The sequence below is a fragment of the Sinocyclocheilus grahami genome, unplaced genomic scaffold, assembly GCF_001515645.1.
Source record: "Sinocyclocheilus grahami isolate Dianchi unplaced genomic scaffold, SAMN03320097.WGS_v1.1 scaffold90.1, whole genome shotgun sequence".
Classification (NCBI taxonomy): Eukaryota; Metazoa; Chordata; class Actinopteri; order Cypriniformes; family Cyprinidae; genus Sinocyclocheilus; species Sinocyclocheilus grahami.
Window position 1 is genome coordinate 1,257,349 of NW_015505269.1, and position 17,087 is coordinate 1,274,435.

At 34.2% G+C, this 17,087-nt stretch overlaps 1 protein-coding gene across 1 annotated transcript in view; it reads right to left on the minus strand.

Moving 5' to 3' along the window:
- Positions 1-714: 714 nt before the first annotated feature.
- Positions 715-17,087, minus strand: part of LOC107587152 (protein kinase C-binding protein NELL2-like) — a 50,216-nt gene continuing 33,843 nt past the window's right edge. Inside the window, exons 16-20 of the mRNA XM_016274817.1 lie at positions 7,846-7,986; positions 7,497-7,690; positions 7,232-7,408; positions 3,264-3,491; positions 715-1,449 (exon numbers count right to left, since the gene is read on the minus strand). Of these exons, the coding sequence (XP_016130303.1) occupies positions 1,408-1,449; positions 3,264-3,491; positions 7,232-7,408; positions 7,497-7,690; positions 7,846-7,986 (782 nt within the window). The 3' untranslated portion in view covers positions 715-1,407. The remainder of the gene's footprint in view (positions 1,450-3,263; positions 3,492-7,231; positions 7,409-7,496; positions 7,691-7,845; positions 7,987-17,087) is intronic.

Here is a 17,087-nt window from a genome sequence, read left to right on the forward strand (position 1 = left end):
ACTGATGAAAAGAGACAGAAAGCTCTATTAAATAGAGACTTGACAGGGAAAAGATACATGGAAGATCACAATGAATCAGCAAGGATGGAAACAAGTGGACAAAATAATGATGTTGAAAAGAAAGATACAACATTATTCGGATGTTCCGTTGTCTATTTCGCACCCCCAGTGGCCTCAAAGATCCCAAAGCCTCTCAAAAAATATACTTAAAGTCAAGATTAAATCAAAATCTTATCTAGTCTTATTGTGAAAGATTCATCTGTGCATGTTATTCCAAAGAAAAATCTTTGTAATCTGTAATCTTTAATCAAAATCTAATCTAAATCAAACTATAATAAGACTCCGGAATACTTCACATCTTGGAAGTAAAATAGGTTGCAAACTGCAATTCTTATAAATTATACTTTGACTTCTACAAATCGCATGACTTATTCTAAACAAAATTTCAACTGGCTTCAAACATCGAAAACAACGTATGCCCTCTACTGAAAGTCTAATGTGTAAAACATGAATACATTTTATGTATTTATACATACTAACATTTTCTGAAATACAGCTAAATGAAAAAATAAATAAAATATTTAGTAAATGGCAACAAAAATGTTTCAGATGGAGTTCAGCATGTGAGATTTTCTGATAAATGCCAACTGTTCAGTTAGAGTTGTTATACTGTTTTGTGTTAAATAAAAAAACAACAACAACAATGCATCTGCATATTTTTCCAATGGAAACCTTTTATTTCACCATGACACAATAGTGCACCGAGTCATTGAAGGAAACAAAACATCAATTTGACAAGAGGTGCAACATAAAACATCAAAGTAAAGACAGAATTCAAAAGACGTAAGACACAAACACTAAATAAACTATTCACAACATCAAGATCATATTTTCCCAGAAAGGGAGTGGAAAACAACCATTAATACTGAAAGAAGTAAACACTGTAAGGTCATTTACAAAGGATTTGACCATGTCTGCAGTCTGTTGAACCCATCAAGCACAAAACACTGTGATCACTGACAAGTTAACCTTTATTTTTCAACATAGTTTTGATACTGAAACCTGAAAATCGAATGGAATTTGCAAAACTTGAACTCTTTATCTGAATATTGCATCATGGTTTCCGATGATAATTGATAAACGACAAATAAACATCTTATCAAATGCATCAAGCAAATCTGAAACACCGTTCAAAGCTAAAACGATTGGTTGCTTTATCTTTTCTTATGTATGACTGAGCTATCTGTATATTGTTTATGTTATAATACATGTGAGGATTTGGTATAAAATGATCTTCTGAAGGGGATGAAACTGTACAGAGAGCCGAGGCAAAGAGGGGGGAAGTAAAACAGACAAAAGGACAGCGAGAAAAAGAAAACTAGTCAGACATTTGGTCTTTGAATAGGACTAGAGGCACAAAGGGTCCACAGAGCAACAGATGTGACCATTCTGTAGAGAAAAAGAGAGGGAGGGAGGGAAGAAAATGGAAGGAGACATTAGTCAAAAAAGGAAAGTAGCCAATTTGACACTCACTCAAGCATTTCCATACTGTATGTGTGTAACGCATTAAATAAGCATCAGTACAGCCTCTCATGATTCATTGCTCGGCTCAAATAATGCTGATGACCTTGGCCAGTCACATAAGGTGCTTTAATAAGTAGATGAATTCTCTCTTGTCCCTGAGATCTGTTCTTTATTCCTGCATTCATCTCATTCATCTCACACAGACAAATCTCACAGCATCCGGGACCATTTTCTGTGTACTGTCCATGTTTCTTAGCTATTTATCTATAAATGACTTGGCACATCATTTAGAGAGGTGTCCAAATGTCAGAGACCTCTAGAGAAAATATATCTTATTTATTTATTATGAAATTCAATTATTAATATATATATTTTTTATCATTACAATGTATATTTTATAAGAAGCCCCAATCATGGCATGCTAAAAAAATATGGATAGAAGCCCATTTCTCCAATAGAATGAAAAAAAGTTAATTGTGACTTTTATCTTCTTTGTGACTTCAAGCTTTTTTCTCACAGTTCACAGAGTTTATATTAAAAATCAGAATTGTAAGATATAAACTCAGAATTGCGAGATATAGAAAAAAAGGTCAAAATTGTAAGCTAAAAATTTGCAAATAAATTTTTATCATTTTTTATTCAGTGGCAGGAAAAAAATGTACTATGTAAACTGAGTTCTAGGAAAAAAATGCAAGATGTGAATTTGGAACTGCAAGAAAGTCATTATATCTCACAATTCTGAGTTTATATCTTAAAATTCTAAAACTCAGAACTGTGAGGAAAAACATTATGAATTATGAGATCAAGTCACAATTACCTTTTTTTCATTCCATGGCAGAATGAAAAATATACATTTTAATGAATAACACATTAATAATTTCATAAGATGTATTTTCACAACTGTGCACAATTGTAAGATTTTCTCACAATCCAGTATTTTTTTACATCTCAGTCAGAACTGCGAGTTACAAACTCACAATCGTGAGTTAACATCTCGCAATTTTGACTTTTTCACAATTCTAACTTTTTCCCCCTGCAATTCTGAGAAAAAAAGAATGCAAGAAATAAACTCAGAATTGAGAGATATAAATGCAGAATTGTGAGGAAAAAAGGTCGCAATTAATTAATAAAAATAAAAAAAATCCCATGGTGGAAACAAGCTTCTATAATGATTTAGTTTAGTTTTATGTAATTTAATTCTAAGACAAGAAAACACAAAGTATAGTGTTATAAATGTGTATTCAATTTTTAAATATAAAAAACTTTGTTAGATTTACAATGCTAATAACCGTGGAAACATGTCATCAAAATCTGTGAAAAAGATCCATTAATGCTAACTTATCATAAAGTTCCTTTGATTTCTTTGATCTTTGTTTTTTTCAAGGTTTAAATTACGTTCTAGATGTCTCTATTCAATGGGGTCTCAGATTTTTGGATCTCACAGTAAGTGTTTTATGAATAATATTTATATGCACCAAAACAATAAAATCAAAGCTGTGACTGGGCGCACCACCAAAAGCCTTTGCCTTTGACTGAATTTGTATTAAAATGTTTAAAAATAAATTAGCCAGATGTCCATGAAACCCTTAGTGGGCCTGTGGAAGCTGCCTTTGTTTTATGTGAAAGGATCCAGCTTAAAAATAATGACAAGCACAGGGGTTTACATCTAAATACTCAATAATAAATCTTGGTGATTTGCAACGTGTGCATCTGTGGGTGGTTATGTAAGTGTCAAGTACCTTGCACTGGCAGAGGGAACACTCAGTGCCGTGTTTGGTCCAAGCAGAGCCGCTGAAGCGAGTGATCCCGTATTCATCTACACAGGTCTTGGAGATGTCATTCCGAACGGTATCGGCCAGACAGGGGTCCGTGACGCAGCGTGGACAGCACTCGCCCTCCGGAACCACTGTAAACTCACAGTCAGCCACCGGCGCACACGATATCGGCCAGCAGTCCACTTCACCCCTCTGAGAAACACACAGACAGAGACATATTTCAATCCGATACAGAATAGAATCAACATTTTCACAATTCCGTTCGGTGAGGCTAGTAGCACATAAATTATACACTTCCGCTTTAACATGCTGCAAATCACAAATAGTGTGTTGCGCTCACTGATCCAGAGAGGAGCGTGTAATGAAGGATCGATACGACACTCCTAGGTCAGAACTGGTTTAATGCAATCTCACACACAGGGCTCTGTTTCCTCCAGCATTCTTTAAAACTTTGTGTAACATCTGCTGGACTGCAGGTGATGTGTCAAAATATATCAAAGCTATGATCCTTTTTGGATGCTTTCCACAGGTGCAAGGATAAAGTGATAGTGTACTTAGAATGACAAACATAAAAGTGTGTGAAGGTCAGTCCGAATAAACACTGCACGGTAAGTGTGAGTAAGACAGACAGAGAAGAAACACTACTGTGTATATATCTAGGAACAGTATGAGGAGATCATTTGCTTAATATGGTGGCAGGAAGTCCCGCCGTTCAGTTAATAATAAGTCACTTTACTTTGTGAGGAATCACATCGTTTTTCACTCTGTAATGTAGTGTATGTGCATTAGCTGAGAAAAAAATGAATGTGTGTGTGTGTGTTTGTTTGTGTATATAAATATATATGCACATGGCTGCATTTATTTGATCAAAAACAGCAAAAATAGTAATATTGTTACAATTCTAAATTACTATTTTCTATTTTAGTATATTTTAAAATGCAATTTATTCCTGTGATAATAAAGCTGAATTTTTTACTCCAGTCTTCAGTGTCACATGATCCTTGGCTGCTCAAGAAATTGTTAATTTTTTCATTTTATATTATTATCAATGTTGTAAAAAGTTGTGCTGCTTAATATTTTTGTGGAAACCATGATTTTTGATGATTCTTTGATGAATAGAAAGTTCAAAAGAACAGCATTTATTTGAAATGGAAACCTTTTACCATTATAAGTCTTTATTATCATCTATTTATTGTGTCCTTGCTGAATAAAAGTATTAATTTCTTATTTGAGTCGAATCATTTGAATGAATCTGCTGTTCTGGTCTAAATAAATCGGGTGCAGATTGAACAAACCCAGTTCTTGAGTTCAACTCACTGACTCAATCTAAATGATGAGTTAAATTTGGACTTTTTCAATAAACATGTTTTTGGTTTTGAAGTCTTTTATATTATTTTACAGTTGATCTGTGCATTATTAAAATCTTTTCCGAGAAGATACAGGTTCAAAACCACATGAGGGTGAATAAATGATAAATTTTTTTGGGTGACCCGACTGCTGAATTTCGCTGCAAGACAACATATTTTTCATATTACATCCTGAGTCAGACTGAGCATGTTACGTAGACCTTGATTATAAAGAGAATGCAGATATTTCTCTGAATGTCTCTCTCTCCCCTCCTGGAGTTTTCGGTTCCGGAAACGTTCTTTGTTCTTTCACTCCTCACACTTTTGTATTCTTAAAACACAACGCATTCTTCCTGCCCCATTCTCTCTTTTTCGGTGTCTCTTCCTCTCTTTCAAGTTCTGTGTTATTTTACTTCACAGGGAACCAGGAAAAAAAAACGTATGAGAAGAGGGATTCGAAGAGTAAAGGGGGTTGAAAACGACTAAAAGAAAGCACTGACTGAAAGAGAATGTGATAATAACAGTATAAGAACAACATAAAAGGGACAAACAAAAAGCAGCTGTACTGAAACCTAATGAAATTTCAATATGGCCATGCAAAACTGGTTCTGTTTGATCATGTTCCTTTCTCGGACACAGATTACACTTGTCTAGGATTAAAAAGGACTTTCAATTGAAAGTCAGTTATTGAGCAATTAATCCAGAGCCTGGCTTTAGTATTAGCATGGAAAACAAGCCTTTCCTTGGTTAAACCATCCACAACTGTCAAGAGGTCTTTAACTGAATTCATTACAGACCTACAAGTTTAGCAGTCCTAAACTCTGAGGAAAAGGTTTCGTTCTCTGTGAACTAAAAAAAAAAAAAAAAAAAAACTCTCAGACAAAGAAAATGTAAGCTGGGAGCCTGGCATGTCATATGAAAGTTTAGGAGCCCTGTTTGAACCCATTGTCAGCTCAGCAAATACTGTAGTAAGGATTTTCACTAGAGAGAAAGATAGAGTTAGCTGGACTTTATAATTCAATTCTTTACAGAGTGAAAAAAGTTCTGCATGAAGAAAGAAAAATGGCTTCTGGATGAAAGTTCAGTGCTGAACCACAGCACACAGGAGGGAAAAACACCAGAGGGGCTGAAAACTGCATTGTTCAAGGTTTTGGCGCAAGGCTTCCTGACTGTATTGCAGAAAGTTCCACTGTGACCAGCAGTTTCTCTGAATCTAATACACAGAGAACAGAATGACAGTGGAGTTTATTCTGAGCGTTGTGTGAATGCATACGGTTTACTAAAGTGGACATATTTCATACTTTTGCATCATATTCTTTTCCTCGAGTCCAGTTACAATGGCAGTCAAGGTTGCTTGAACCAAAAAGTTGCAGTTCAGTTTTACGTGACCATTTTCACTCTGACTCTCAGGCTGTTTTTGCCAATGTACTTGTAGAACTATGACAAGTTATGCTATGATTAGCATAGTCCTGCTGAATACCGAAGAGCTATTGATATATTAATGTGGGTGGTCATTAGTTAAAAGTGCTTTCCATTTAATTGATGTTAAAAGTTTTGCAAAAAATCTATTACCAAAACTCCAAAAAATGTTTCTAAATTGTTTTCAAAATATTTTTACTACTACAAACAGATACTATTATTATTATTATTATTATTATTATTATTACTATTAAATAATTTATATAATATGTTATCACAAATAATAATAATATGAAAAAGTATTTTTGCATATTATTAAAATTTTAAATTAAATTTTAAATTGAATTGTTTTTAAATTTAGATTTAAAAATGTAGAACAAAGCAAAAGTATGATAAAAATAAGTAAGAATGTTTAAATATATTATTTTATTATTTTTAAATATATATATACTTAATACATAATAAAGAAAAATCTTTGACATTTAAAATATAATATATAAAATAATATAAAAATGTTACATTTACCTCATATTGAATAATTCAATTATAATTAAATGACATACAAATATAATCATATCCAAGTCTGAGAATATTTTAATTTTTAATGACATTTTTTTATTTAAATTTAGATTTTGAAAAACAAAGAAAAGGTATGATAAAATATTTAAGAATTTTAAATATTTTATTTTATTATTAAAAATATAATATGTATATTATTTAAAATGTAAAAAAAATGTGTATATACTTAAATGCTACATATTTATAATAGATTTTTGACATTTAAAATATATATAAAATAATATAAAATATGACATTTAACTAATTTTATTTATTGTTGCTTCCATTGAAATACAAAAGATGCTATTTGGAACATTTTCACATCATACTGTATGAACCACTAGGTTTTATAATATATCAGGTTCATTAATATATTTTATAATGACAAAAAACTGTATGCAAAATACATTTTTACAAGTGGTATCAGACATTTGGGCCCCACTGTTTATTTCTAAATGCGGAGATATTTCAATAATCGTTTAACAGAATCTTTTCTAATGTTCTTTAGCAATAGCTCTTTCTAATGTCAACCATATACTAGTTTATAAATATATACTGGCAATCATAACACATTACCACATCGAGTTGGCGTAACATGCTGCCACTCACCATGCACTGGCACTGCTGGCAGTTCTCCACCCAGGTCTCTCCGTTACTGTACGCCAGCAGACCGTTCTGATGCAAACACTGAGAACTCAGACGAGGGTCGCATTCAGGACAGCACAACACATCCACCGTGGGATTCTCACAGTCACACACCATCCGTCTACACATCACTAACCCCGACTGAAACAGGACAGAAAGACAAGAGTCCGAGTAAAAAAAAAAATCAGGTTTCCTTTGACTACAATTCCCATCAGCCCCTTCGGCTCACCTGACATGAGCAGACCGAGCACCTGTCGTCATCCAGCACCCAAATCTGCCCATTGTGTTTCACCTTCCCGTCATGGGCACAGTCGCCAGTGCAGTTCCTACCATGCGGACAGCGGCAGTCATAACCTCCGTCAACGTTAAAGCACACGGTGTCATTAGCACAGCTGTGCCGCCCCATCTCACATTCATCAATGTCTACAACCAGAAACAAAGAAGACACCAATTAAGTCACTTGTTAAATCCAAGGAGTCATGGTTTAGCTGGTTAGCATGATCTTGTTAACTACAACCATGCTAAGTGCAAAATGACTTCCATTCAAAAGAAGCACAGTTTCATTCAAAACAAGTTACCTTCACACGACTCTCCATTGGCTGAGAACATTCCGTTGTCATGGTAGCCATCGCGACACTCGCAGTGATACCAGCCAGGTAGGTTGACGCAAGTGGCTCGACTGTCACACTCCACAAATCCATCGGAGCACTCGTCGATGTCTGAAGAGACAAGGTGGAGACACGCATGAGAAAACTCAAGAAGTGTATGGAAAAAGCACAGGTGAGCACAACTGTGCCTGAATGACGTCAAAAGTTGTCACATATCATGAAAAAAGGGTAAAAATAGTATGAAATATTATTCAATATGATCTGTTATGGCATTTGAAGCCAGAAAGACATTTAAAGAGAGTGTGTGTATGGGTATAGTAAAAACGTAATATATTTCAACTACATTTATTTCATACTAAGTATAGTTCAAATCTATTTACTGACATATCGCTTGAGACCTGCTGATATAAAAATTATAATTAAACTATTTTAATGTGACTTTTGATGAGGATTGTATGATCTTTGAATAATATCAGTCTTTAAATGCAAGTTATTTAAAGTGTGTTTGAAGTATACTTGCAATAGTTCCACTTTAGCACAATCAAATATACTTCAGTATATCTTTAGTTGGACTTCAGCACTACTTCTGCACAATTAAAGTGCGTTAAGAACAAAATCAGTTGTCCCAGTTTAGCAGACTTTAAATATACCGGTTTAGGTATAAACCGGTATATTTGTTGGGGGAAGTCGTGGCCTAATGGTTAGAGCGTCGGACTCATAACCCAAAGGTTGTGGGTTCGAGTCTCGTACTGGCAGGTATTGTAGGTGGGGGGAGTGAACTGAGGTGCCCTTGAGCAAGGCACTGAACCCCCAACTGCTCCCCGGGCGCCGCAGCATAAATGCCCACTGCTCCGGGTGTGTGTTCACGGTTTGTGTGTGTTCACTGCTGTGTGTGTGCACTTTGGATGGGTAAATGCAGAGCACTAATTCTGAGTATGGGTCACCATACTTGGCCACATGTCACTTCACTTCACTTTAGTATACTAAAAGTACAATTGCAGCACATTTTTTTATTAAGTACAATAAATATGTAAAGGTATTTTGTAGCATACTTAGCATGAAATAAATGTTTTCAAATACATTTTAGTATAGTTATTTTTTCTCTATGGTATATCTATACAGTATCTTTATTAAGTGTGTGTGTGTGTATACACACTTTGTATGTATTTATTTATTCTTTTACATCAAGAGATTTCCATTTCAAATAAATGTTATTATTTTTGGCTTTCTAGTCATCAAAAAATCTTAAAAAACATTCTGCACAACTGTTTTCAACATTAATTATAATAATAAATGTTTCTTGAACAGCAAATTAGCATATTAGAATGATTTCTGAAGGATCATGTGACACTGAAGACGGTCTGAAAATGCAGCTTTGCAGAATAAATTACATTTTAAAATAGATTAAAATAGATTTTAAAAATATTTTACATTTTTAATAATATTTCACAATATTCCTGTTTTTATAGTATTTTTAAATTAGTAAATAAATGCTGCTATGGTGACCATAAGAGGCTTCTTTGTGTGTGTGTGTGTGTGTGTGTGTGTGTGTAAAATATGCTCACAAACAAGAATAACAAAGCAGAAAATGTTCAATTAAATACAATACAGTGTTTATCTATCATCATAATTTCATTATAAAAATGCCATAAAGTGCATATTCTAATGTTGAGTTATGCTAGAGTGTATTATCCTGTTTCCACAACCTTTTCAAATTGCTAAATGGATGCAAATCTACATAAGTATATTTGATGTTTGTCCTCACACCAGACACAAAGAAAGGGAGACAAATAGTGCTTCTGCCATGGGCGTCTTGAAAGGAGCGTATCCAACAGCTGTTGATAATGATGCTCTTCAGAATCTATTCAACTTTCAGTGCTTGTCCCTGGATTACACTCTCACAGAAAGCTATGCTGAGCGTCCCTCAGATCCAGTCAGTTCAATGACAACTTCAACCACAATGGCATACTGGCTGAGAAATGATTTTGTGACTTTAACCTTAGGTTACCACCTAGGTGTTTCACCTCCCTCATCTCATTATATTGTGTATTATATTGTATTTCGATGCCAATTGCAACGTCTGACGTGAAGGCAAGGCTGAGTAGAGAGGGTAAAACAAAAACTGACGAATACTGTGTTTTTGTGGGTGTGCAAGAGAGAGGGAAAAAATGTATGTAGCCTTGAGAGTCTTTGTGAAAGAGCACAGAATATGATAAACCGCCTAAAGGAGCTTGTGAATTAGGTCTGCAAGTGTTGCAGTTTAGTATTGCACGGGCTAAGAAATCTTCAAAGGGATAGTTCCCTCAAAAATGAAAATTTCAACATCACTTACTCGCCTTCATGTTGTTCTCTCTATAAAATAGTCAGAAAAGTATTTTTTTTTTAATTTGATCAAAAATACAGTAAAAACAATAATATTGTAAAATATTGAAGATAAAGATTTTTAAATGTACTTTATTCATGTGATGGCAAAGCTGAATTTTCATTCTTCAGTGTCACATTATCCCCGCAGAAATCATTCTAATATGCTGTGCTCATTACTTATTATAATCAATGCTGAAAACATAAAATGTAATTTGCTTTCAGAATTTTGTTCTTTCAAATGAACAGCATGTATTAGAAATATTTTACATCATTATAAATCTCTTTACTGTAATGTTTGATCAATTTAAAAAGGGATATTTCACCCAAAAATGACAATTCTGTTATTAATTACTCACCCTCATGTCGTTCCAAACCCATAAGACATTCGTTCATTTTCGTAACACAAATGAAGATATTTTTTATGAAATCCGAGAGCTTCTCGTAGCTTCATAACATTACAGTTGAACCACTGATGTCACATGGACTATTTTAACAATGTCCTTACTACATTTTTTGGGCCTTGAACATGGTAGTTACTTTGCTGTCTATGGAGGGTCAGAAAGCTCTTGGATTTCATAAAAAATATCTTAATTTGTGTTCCGAAGATGAACAAAGGTCTTACAGGTTTGAAACGAAATGAGGGTGAGTAAATAATAACAGAATTTTCATTTATGGGTGAACTATCCCTTTAATGTATCCTTGCTTAATAAAAGTATGAAATTTAAAAAAATAACTAAATACAGATATTACAACATTTAACCTTTACTCTGTCACATTTGTTTCTTTTAAAATATTGCACATTAAAATGCTTAACACTGGACATTTGCACATTTACAAAATTCATATTATATTAAATTTGGGTTCATTATCGTATAGTTAATTTGGGTTTATAAACGATAAAAGCACATTCTTTTTTGGGTGAACTGTCCCTTTAAGAGAACCTTCTGCAGAAACATTTGATCAGAAACAGAATGTCTGATGTGAGAATTTTCATGCAAAGGTTCTGAATATTTTTCACTCCTCTGACTAAGATTTCCACACTTTTTCTAAAGATTTCACTTGCCTAACACTAAATCCCCCATCCCTCCAAAAGAAAAAGCGGCGAAAATAACACAACCAGTGCTGAATAATACATAGATGTAGGCAGTGCTGATGACATTTATTCATTTTCTTCCTTGAGCACAAACACACACTGCACTCATCTCCCTCAGAGGAACGGCTGGCATTTGTGCTGTCAGTAAGCAGTAGCGAGTATTGATTGACTGTGTATTCACGGGCAAACCCCCAGGGTTCCCGCTGTCCTGCAGCCCTGCCACTAATTTGTCACGGAATGTCACAAGTCGACGGCACAACACACAGTCTCCATCTCATTTGTTCCATCTTCAACATTTGGGATCCTCATATATTTCCATTTGTTTGCAGCAGTGAGGTTTGCTCAAGGTCAGTTTAAAGGAATAATTCACTCAAAAATGAATATTTGCTGAAAGTTTACTCACCCTCGGACAATCCAAGATGTAAATGAGTTTGTTTCTTCATCGGAACAGATTTGGAGAAATGTAGCATCATCACTTGCTCATCAATGGATCCTCTGCAGTGAATGGGTGCCGTCAGAATGAGAGTTCAAACTGCTGTTAAAAACATCACAATAATCCACAAGTAAACTCCAGTTCATCAATTAATGTCTTGTGATGTGAAAAGCTGTGTGCTTATGAGAAACAAATCCATCATCAAGGCCTTTTAGACCATCAAGTTCATAATTCATAATATTGCTTCCTCCAGTGACAAAGTCCATTCCCTGTTGTTCTCTACCTCCAAAATCCACCAACATATTAGTTTTGAACGGTTTTGGATGGTTATAAATGGTGCTTGATCTGTGCATATTTCTCTCCTGATTCAGATAAGACAGCTTTTTCACTGGAGAAAGCAATATTATTAATATCATGGTCGTATTTGAGTACTGTAGGAAACAATGATTTGAAGATAGAAACGTCTTAATGATTGATTTGTTTCTTTCAAACACATGTCTGTTCACCTCACATGACATTTATGAACTGGAGTTGTATAGATTACTTGTGGATTAATGTGATGTTTTTATCAGCCGTTTGGACTCTCATTCTGATGGCACCCATTCACATCAGTGAGCAAGTGATGTAATGCAAAATTTCATATTTTTTTATTTTAGGGTGAACTGTTCCTTTAAGGGCGCAGATTCTTTTGAGATAATCAAGAGGATCAGGGTGTATAATTTAGTACCAGAACAGGCCGAACACTTCCCGAGTTAAAGTGCCAAGTAAAACAGATTATCCAATCCCATGAGCGCAGACGGGAATAGTTATGGTTCCACAGTGGAATCCTCAAGTCAATTTCATCAGGGACAATTCTTCAAGAGGCAAGTCATCAATCCACTCAGTCCCTTAATGTCCCGGCTGTTCCCACCCCATCTCCTTCATCTGCCCTGCTCTCGTTTTTTCCCCCCCTTGCCTTCATCCTCCCCCTCCATCTTCACACTAATGAACAGATTCACACCCACTGCTGGTTCTCACTGGGGAGCTCAGTACTGTAGAAGGGCCTCAACGCAAACGAGTGTGTGCATGAAAGCCTGGTCCCATTCTCAAACAAAGTATGCCCCTTTTTTTGAACAGGAAGTTCAAACGCGCACCTTTTCTTATTGAGAAGGCAGATAGCAGATTCTCAGAGCTTCCTCGATAAAAGTGGCTATTCAGAGGAAAGTATTATCTTTAAAGTCGATGTGAATTGCTGTTCGCAAACCATATTATTGGAGATGGCATTTTAGAGATATTCAGTGAGAAAAAAAGTTTCTTTGGAATAACACGAGCCCTTAGAAAGTAAATACAGTTGACTTTAACTGAATACAATGGATTTGTTTTTCCTGTTTATTTTTCTGACCCCATGACCATTTTTTTTAAATAAATTTATATATATAATAAAATATGACAAAAAATATCTAAATAAAAAACTTTTTAAATTTACATTTCAATTTATTATACAACATTTTCATTCTAAACACTGTGTATATAAAATAATATAAAATATAAAATTCTAAATGAAAATGTTGTATTGTAAAATTTGACCAAAAAAAAAAAGAAATCTATATATTTAAAAATTGTAATAATCATAATATATTTATAAAATATATAGGTCTTATCAGGAATAAATACTTACATACATCCATTACATTAATAACACTAATAACAAATATAATAATTATGAAAAAATATATAAACTATAAAATAAATTAGAAAGTATATATCAGAAAACATGACAAAATAAATATATTTAACTATTTAAAATAATATATTTAACCATTTTAATAATTATAATGGAAATATTACATATACTGTATTGTACATTTAAAAATGTATAATGAAATAATACAAAATAAATATATAATACATATAAAATATATAAAAAGTAAAAAATATATATTATTATTTTACATCCTATATAATATTATACATAATTTTTCAGTGTTACGCTGGATAAATAATAAAAGAAAGATGCTCAACAACTAAACATATATTAGCTCAACCTAATTAGACATATTACTTATTTTATTTAATAAATTAGTTAAAAAATAACATTGTTGTATTATAAATTAAACTGCACAATAATATATGACGACATATGTATAAAATATAAGAGAAAAGTCTAAAATATTTGATTTCATATTATATAAAATATCAGTTCTTCAGTGTTACTCTGATTGTGCTAAAACTGAGGTCTGTTTTACACAGTGAGGGAAGACGCTCAACAACTAAACACTAATTAGCTCCACCTCATTAGACAAGATGAGTAACGCCTTGGAATACATGAACCCAATGAAGCAGACATAATCAGAGCGCTTAAATAAACATGGAGGAGTTTTATCGGAAGACCCAACCAGCAGTTGTTTTGAATCTCTCACTCGTACACACAATGTTACGAGACTCCCATCCTGGTGCAAAGACACAGTTAAGGTGTTCAGTGATAAACTGCAGCCATTTTTTCGCAAGAATGGGTGCTTACGTCCCCTTGCTATACACCCATCACATAAAGAATGAACAAGTAGCCTGCAGAAACGTCTTGTTTAAAAGGAAGGACCCCCGAGCCCAGGGCGTCTAACCCCTGAGGACCTGCTGTAATTGGGTTTCCTTTATGAACAGAGCATGTGTGAAGCATCTGAGCCAATCCGATGGATAATACATGCTGCCAATCTTCTAAGAGGTAAGAGCTGGAATATGAAAGGAAATGCGACTCCCTACAGCTTCCTTTTCAGAGGAAGATAAAAAAAGAGTGAGAGAGAGCTTCCCTCACAGCATTTTTATTCAGAAAGCATCTCTGCCACAGGATATTTGATGGAGAAGATAATTCCGAGTCTTTGTGCTTTAGTCGATTACTCTCATTAAAGAACAGAATAACAATAAAAACACAAAGCTCTTATCAAATCATTTCTCTATTTTACCAAGAAAACAATATCCCCTGAACTAATGGATTGGTTTGTATTTACAGAACTGGTGGGGAGTGTTACTGAAGTTGGCCATATGTGCCAACGTCAAGCTGGCATAGATTAAAAAAAAAATGAAAAAAGGAGAGAGGGAGAGAGAGAGAGAGAGAGAGAGAGAGAGAGAGAGAGAGAGAGGGAGAGGGAGAGAGAGAGAGAGAGAGGGGCGCACTGACACACGGGGAGAGTGTAATAATCAATATGAAAGGAAATGCGACTCCCTACAGCTTCCTTTTCAGAGGAAGATAAAAAAAGAGTGAGAGAGAGCTTCCCTCACAGCATTTTTATTCAGAAAGCATCTCTGCCACAGGATATTTGATGGAGAAGATAATTCCGAGTCTTTGTGCTTTAGTCGATTACTCTCATTAAAGAACAGAATAACAATAAAAACACAAAGCTCTTATCAAATCATTTCTCTATTTTACCAAGAAAACAATATCCCCTGAACTAATGGATTGGTTTGTATTTACAGAACTGGTGGGGAGTGTTACTGAAGTTGGCCATATGTGCCAACGTCAAGCTGGCATAGATTAAAAAAAAAAAGAGAGAGAGGGAGAGGGAGAGAGAGAGAGAGAGAGGGGCTTACTGACAAAGACGGAGAGTTTAATAATGCAGTTCTTTTAGTGGAGGGATGTTTCAAAGGGATGGAGAACAGACGTTTCTTTGCCTCTCATGTTTGTTTGTGCAATATTTAGCCTCTTTGTGCTTTTGTCATAACATTATATTTCCCCTCAGAGGAAGACAGAAAACATGAGGGACAAACCGAGAGGGATTACAGATGGCTGAGCGCAAAAAACAGGCATAAAGCACATAATCTATCGCTCATATATACAGGAAGATACCACAACACCCAAAAATGATGAGACCTCTTTAACATACAGTACAAGGTGTCCAAAAGGCAAAGGACTCAATAAAAATGTGGGTTTCTGAAAAAAACTAAACAAAGAAATTTTATGTGACGTAAAATTAATAGGAAATATTTATGATTTTTTTTTTTTAAATAAATACATTTTTATAATTATTTTCTCTGAATTATTTTGGTTTACTCTTTTTCTATGTAAAAATCTTCATTTGGTCATTTCTCTCTGTAGTTCACTATTTCATGAATAAATGAATGTTGTATGTACAAACAAACTAATGAAAACAAACAAACAAACAAACGGTCTGAAATTGCAAAAAAAAAAAAAATATTTATCATTATCTTGGTGTTTTTTTCTGAATTATTTTGTCTTATTTTTTCTTTGTAAAAAACTTTTTTCTCCTTTTTCTTTGAAATTGCTCTCTGTATATCACGATTAAATAAACAAATGAACAAATGAACATGGCGTATGAACAAACAAATAAACAAACAAATGAAAAAATAAAAAAATTAATTGAAATTGAAATTGCAATAAAAAGCATCAATCTGGGTTTCAAAGTCTTTATAAATATTTATCATTTTTATAAAATACAAAAATAAAACCAAAAATCTGGGTTTCATAATCTAATTTAAATATGAAAAGATTAGGATTTCAAAAAATGTAAAACAAAAAAAAATGTAATGAGGACATATATAATAAATATTTATTATTTTTATCATATTGATATATTTTTTTTTTTAAGTAAATATTGCGATCTTAGTGGATTTTTCCTTTTTTTATTTGGCTTAAATCATTTCTCTAAATTTTTCACTTTATTTCTCTTATCTTAGCCATTTTCAAATTTAGCTCTGTAATTCACAATAAATAAAACAACCAAAAAACAACAACCAAAAACAGACAGACAGACAGACAGACAGACACACACACACACACACACACACAGTACATAAATACATAAAGCTGAAAATTTGAAATAACTGTAAGGTTTTGGCATGTTTATTAAGCTGTTTTCCTATGTAGATATTTTAAGCTTTTTTTCATTCATGTGGAGACATTTGGTCCCCGTAATGTAGGCAAAACCTGACCCACGTAACATAGCTGTGAGTTTGTCTGTGTGTCAGCCAGTTCTGCCTCCAAGAACGGTGAGTCAGGCGTTCAGTGCACACACAAACCACACCTCACTCTATCTTCTCTCTATCTCTCCACCAGCTGTCTCCTTTAGTCCCCATGCCTCCTCATTTCCTCTCTCCTCTTTTTCTCTTTCCCTTCATCATCCCTCTGTCACTCACACATAGGAGTGAGTGGGTGTTGGACCGGTTTGTAAAAAAACACCGGCAGATGCCCTGCTGGGTAACGTTGAGCAAAAGGTTCTGAGGTCTCTGCCTCCCTATCTCTCTCACATATATATACACACACACACACACACACACACACACACACACACACACACGTCTGGTTTGCTATCCTTGTGGGGACTCTGGAACGGT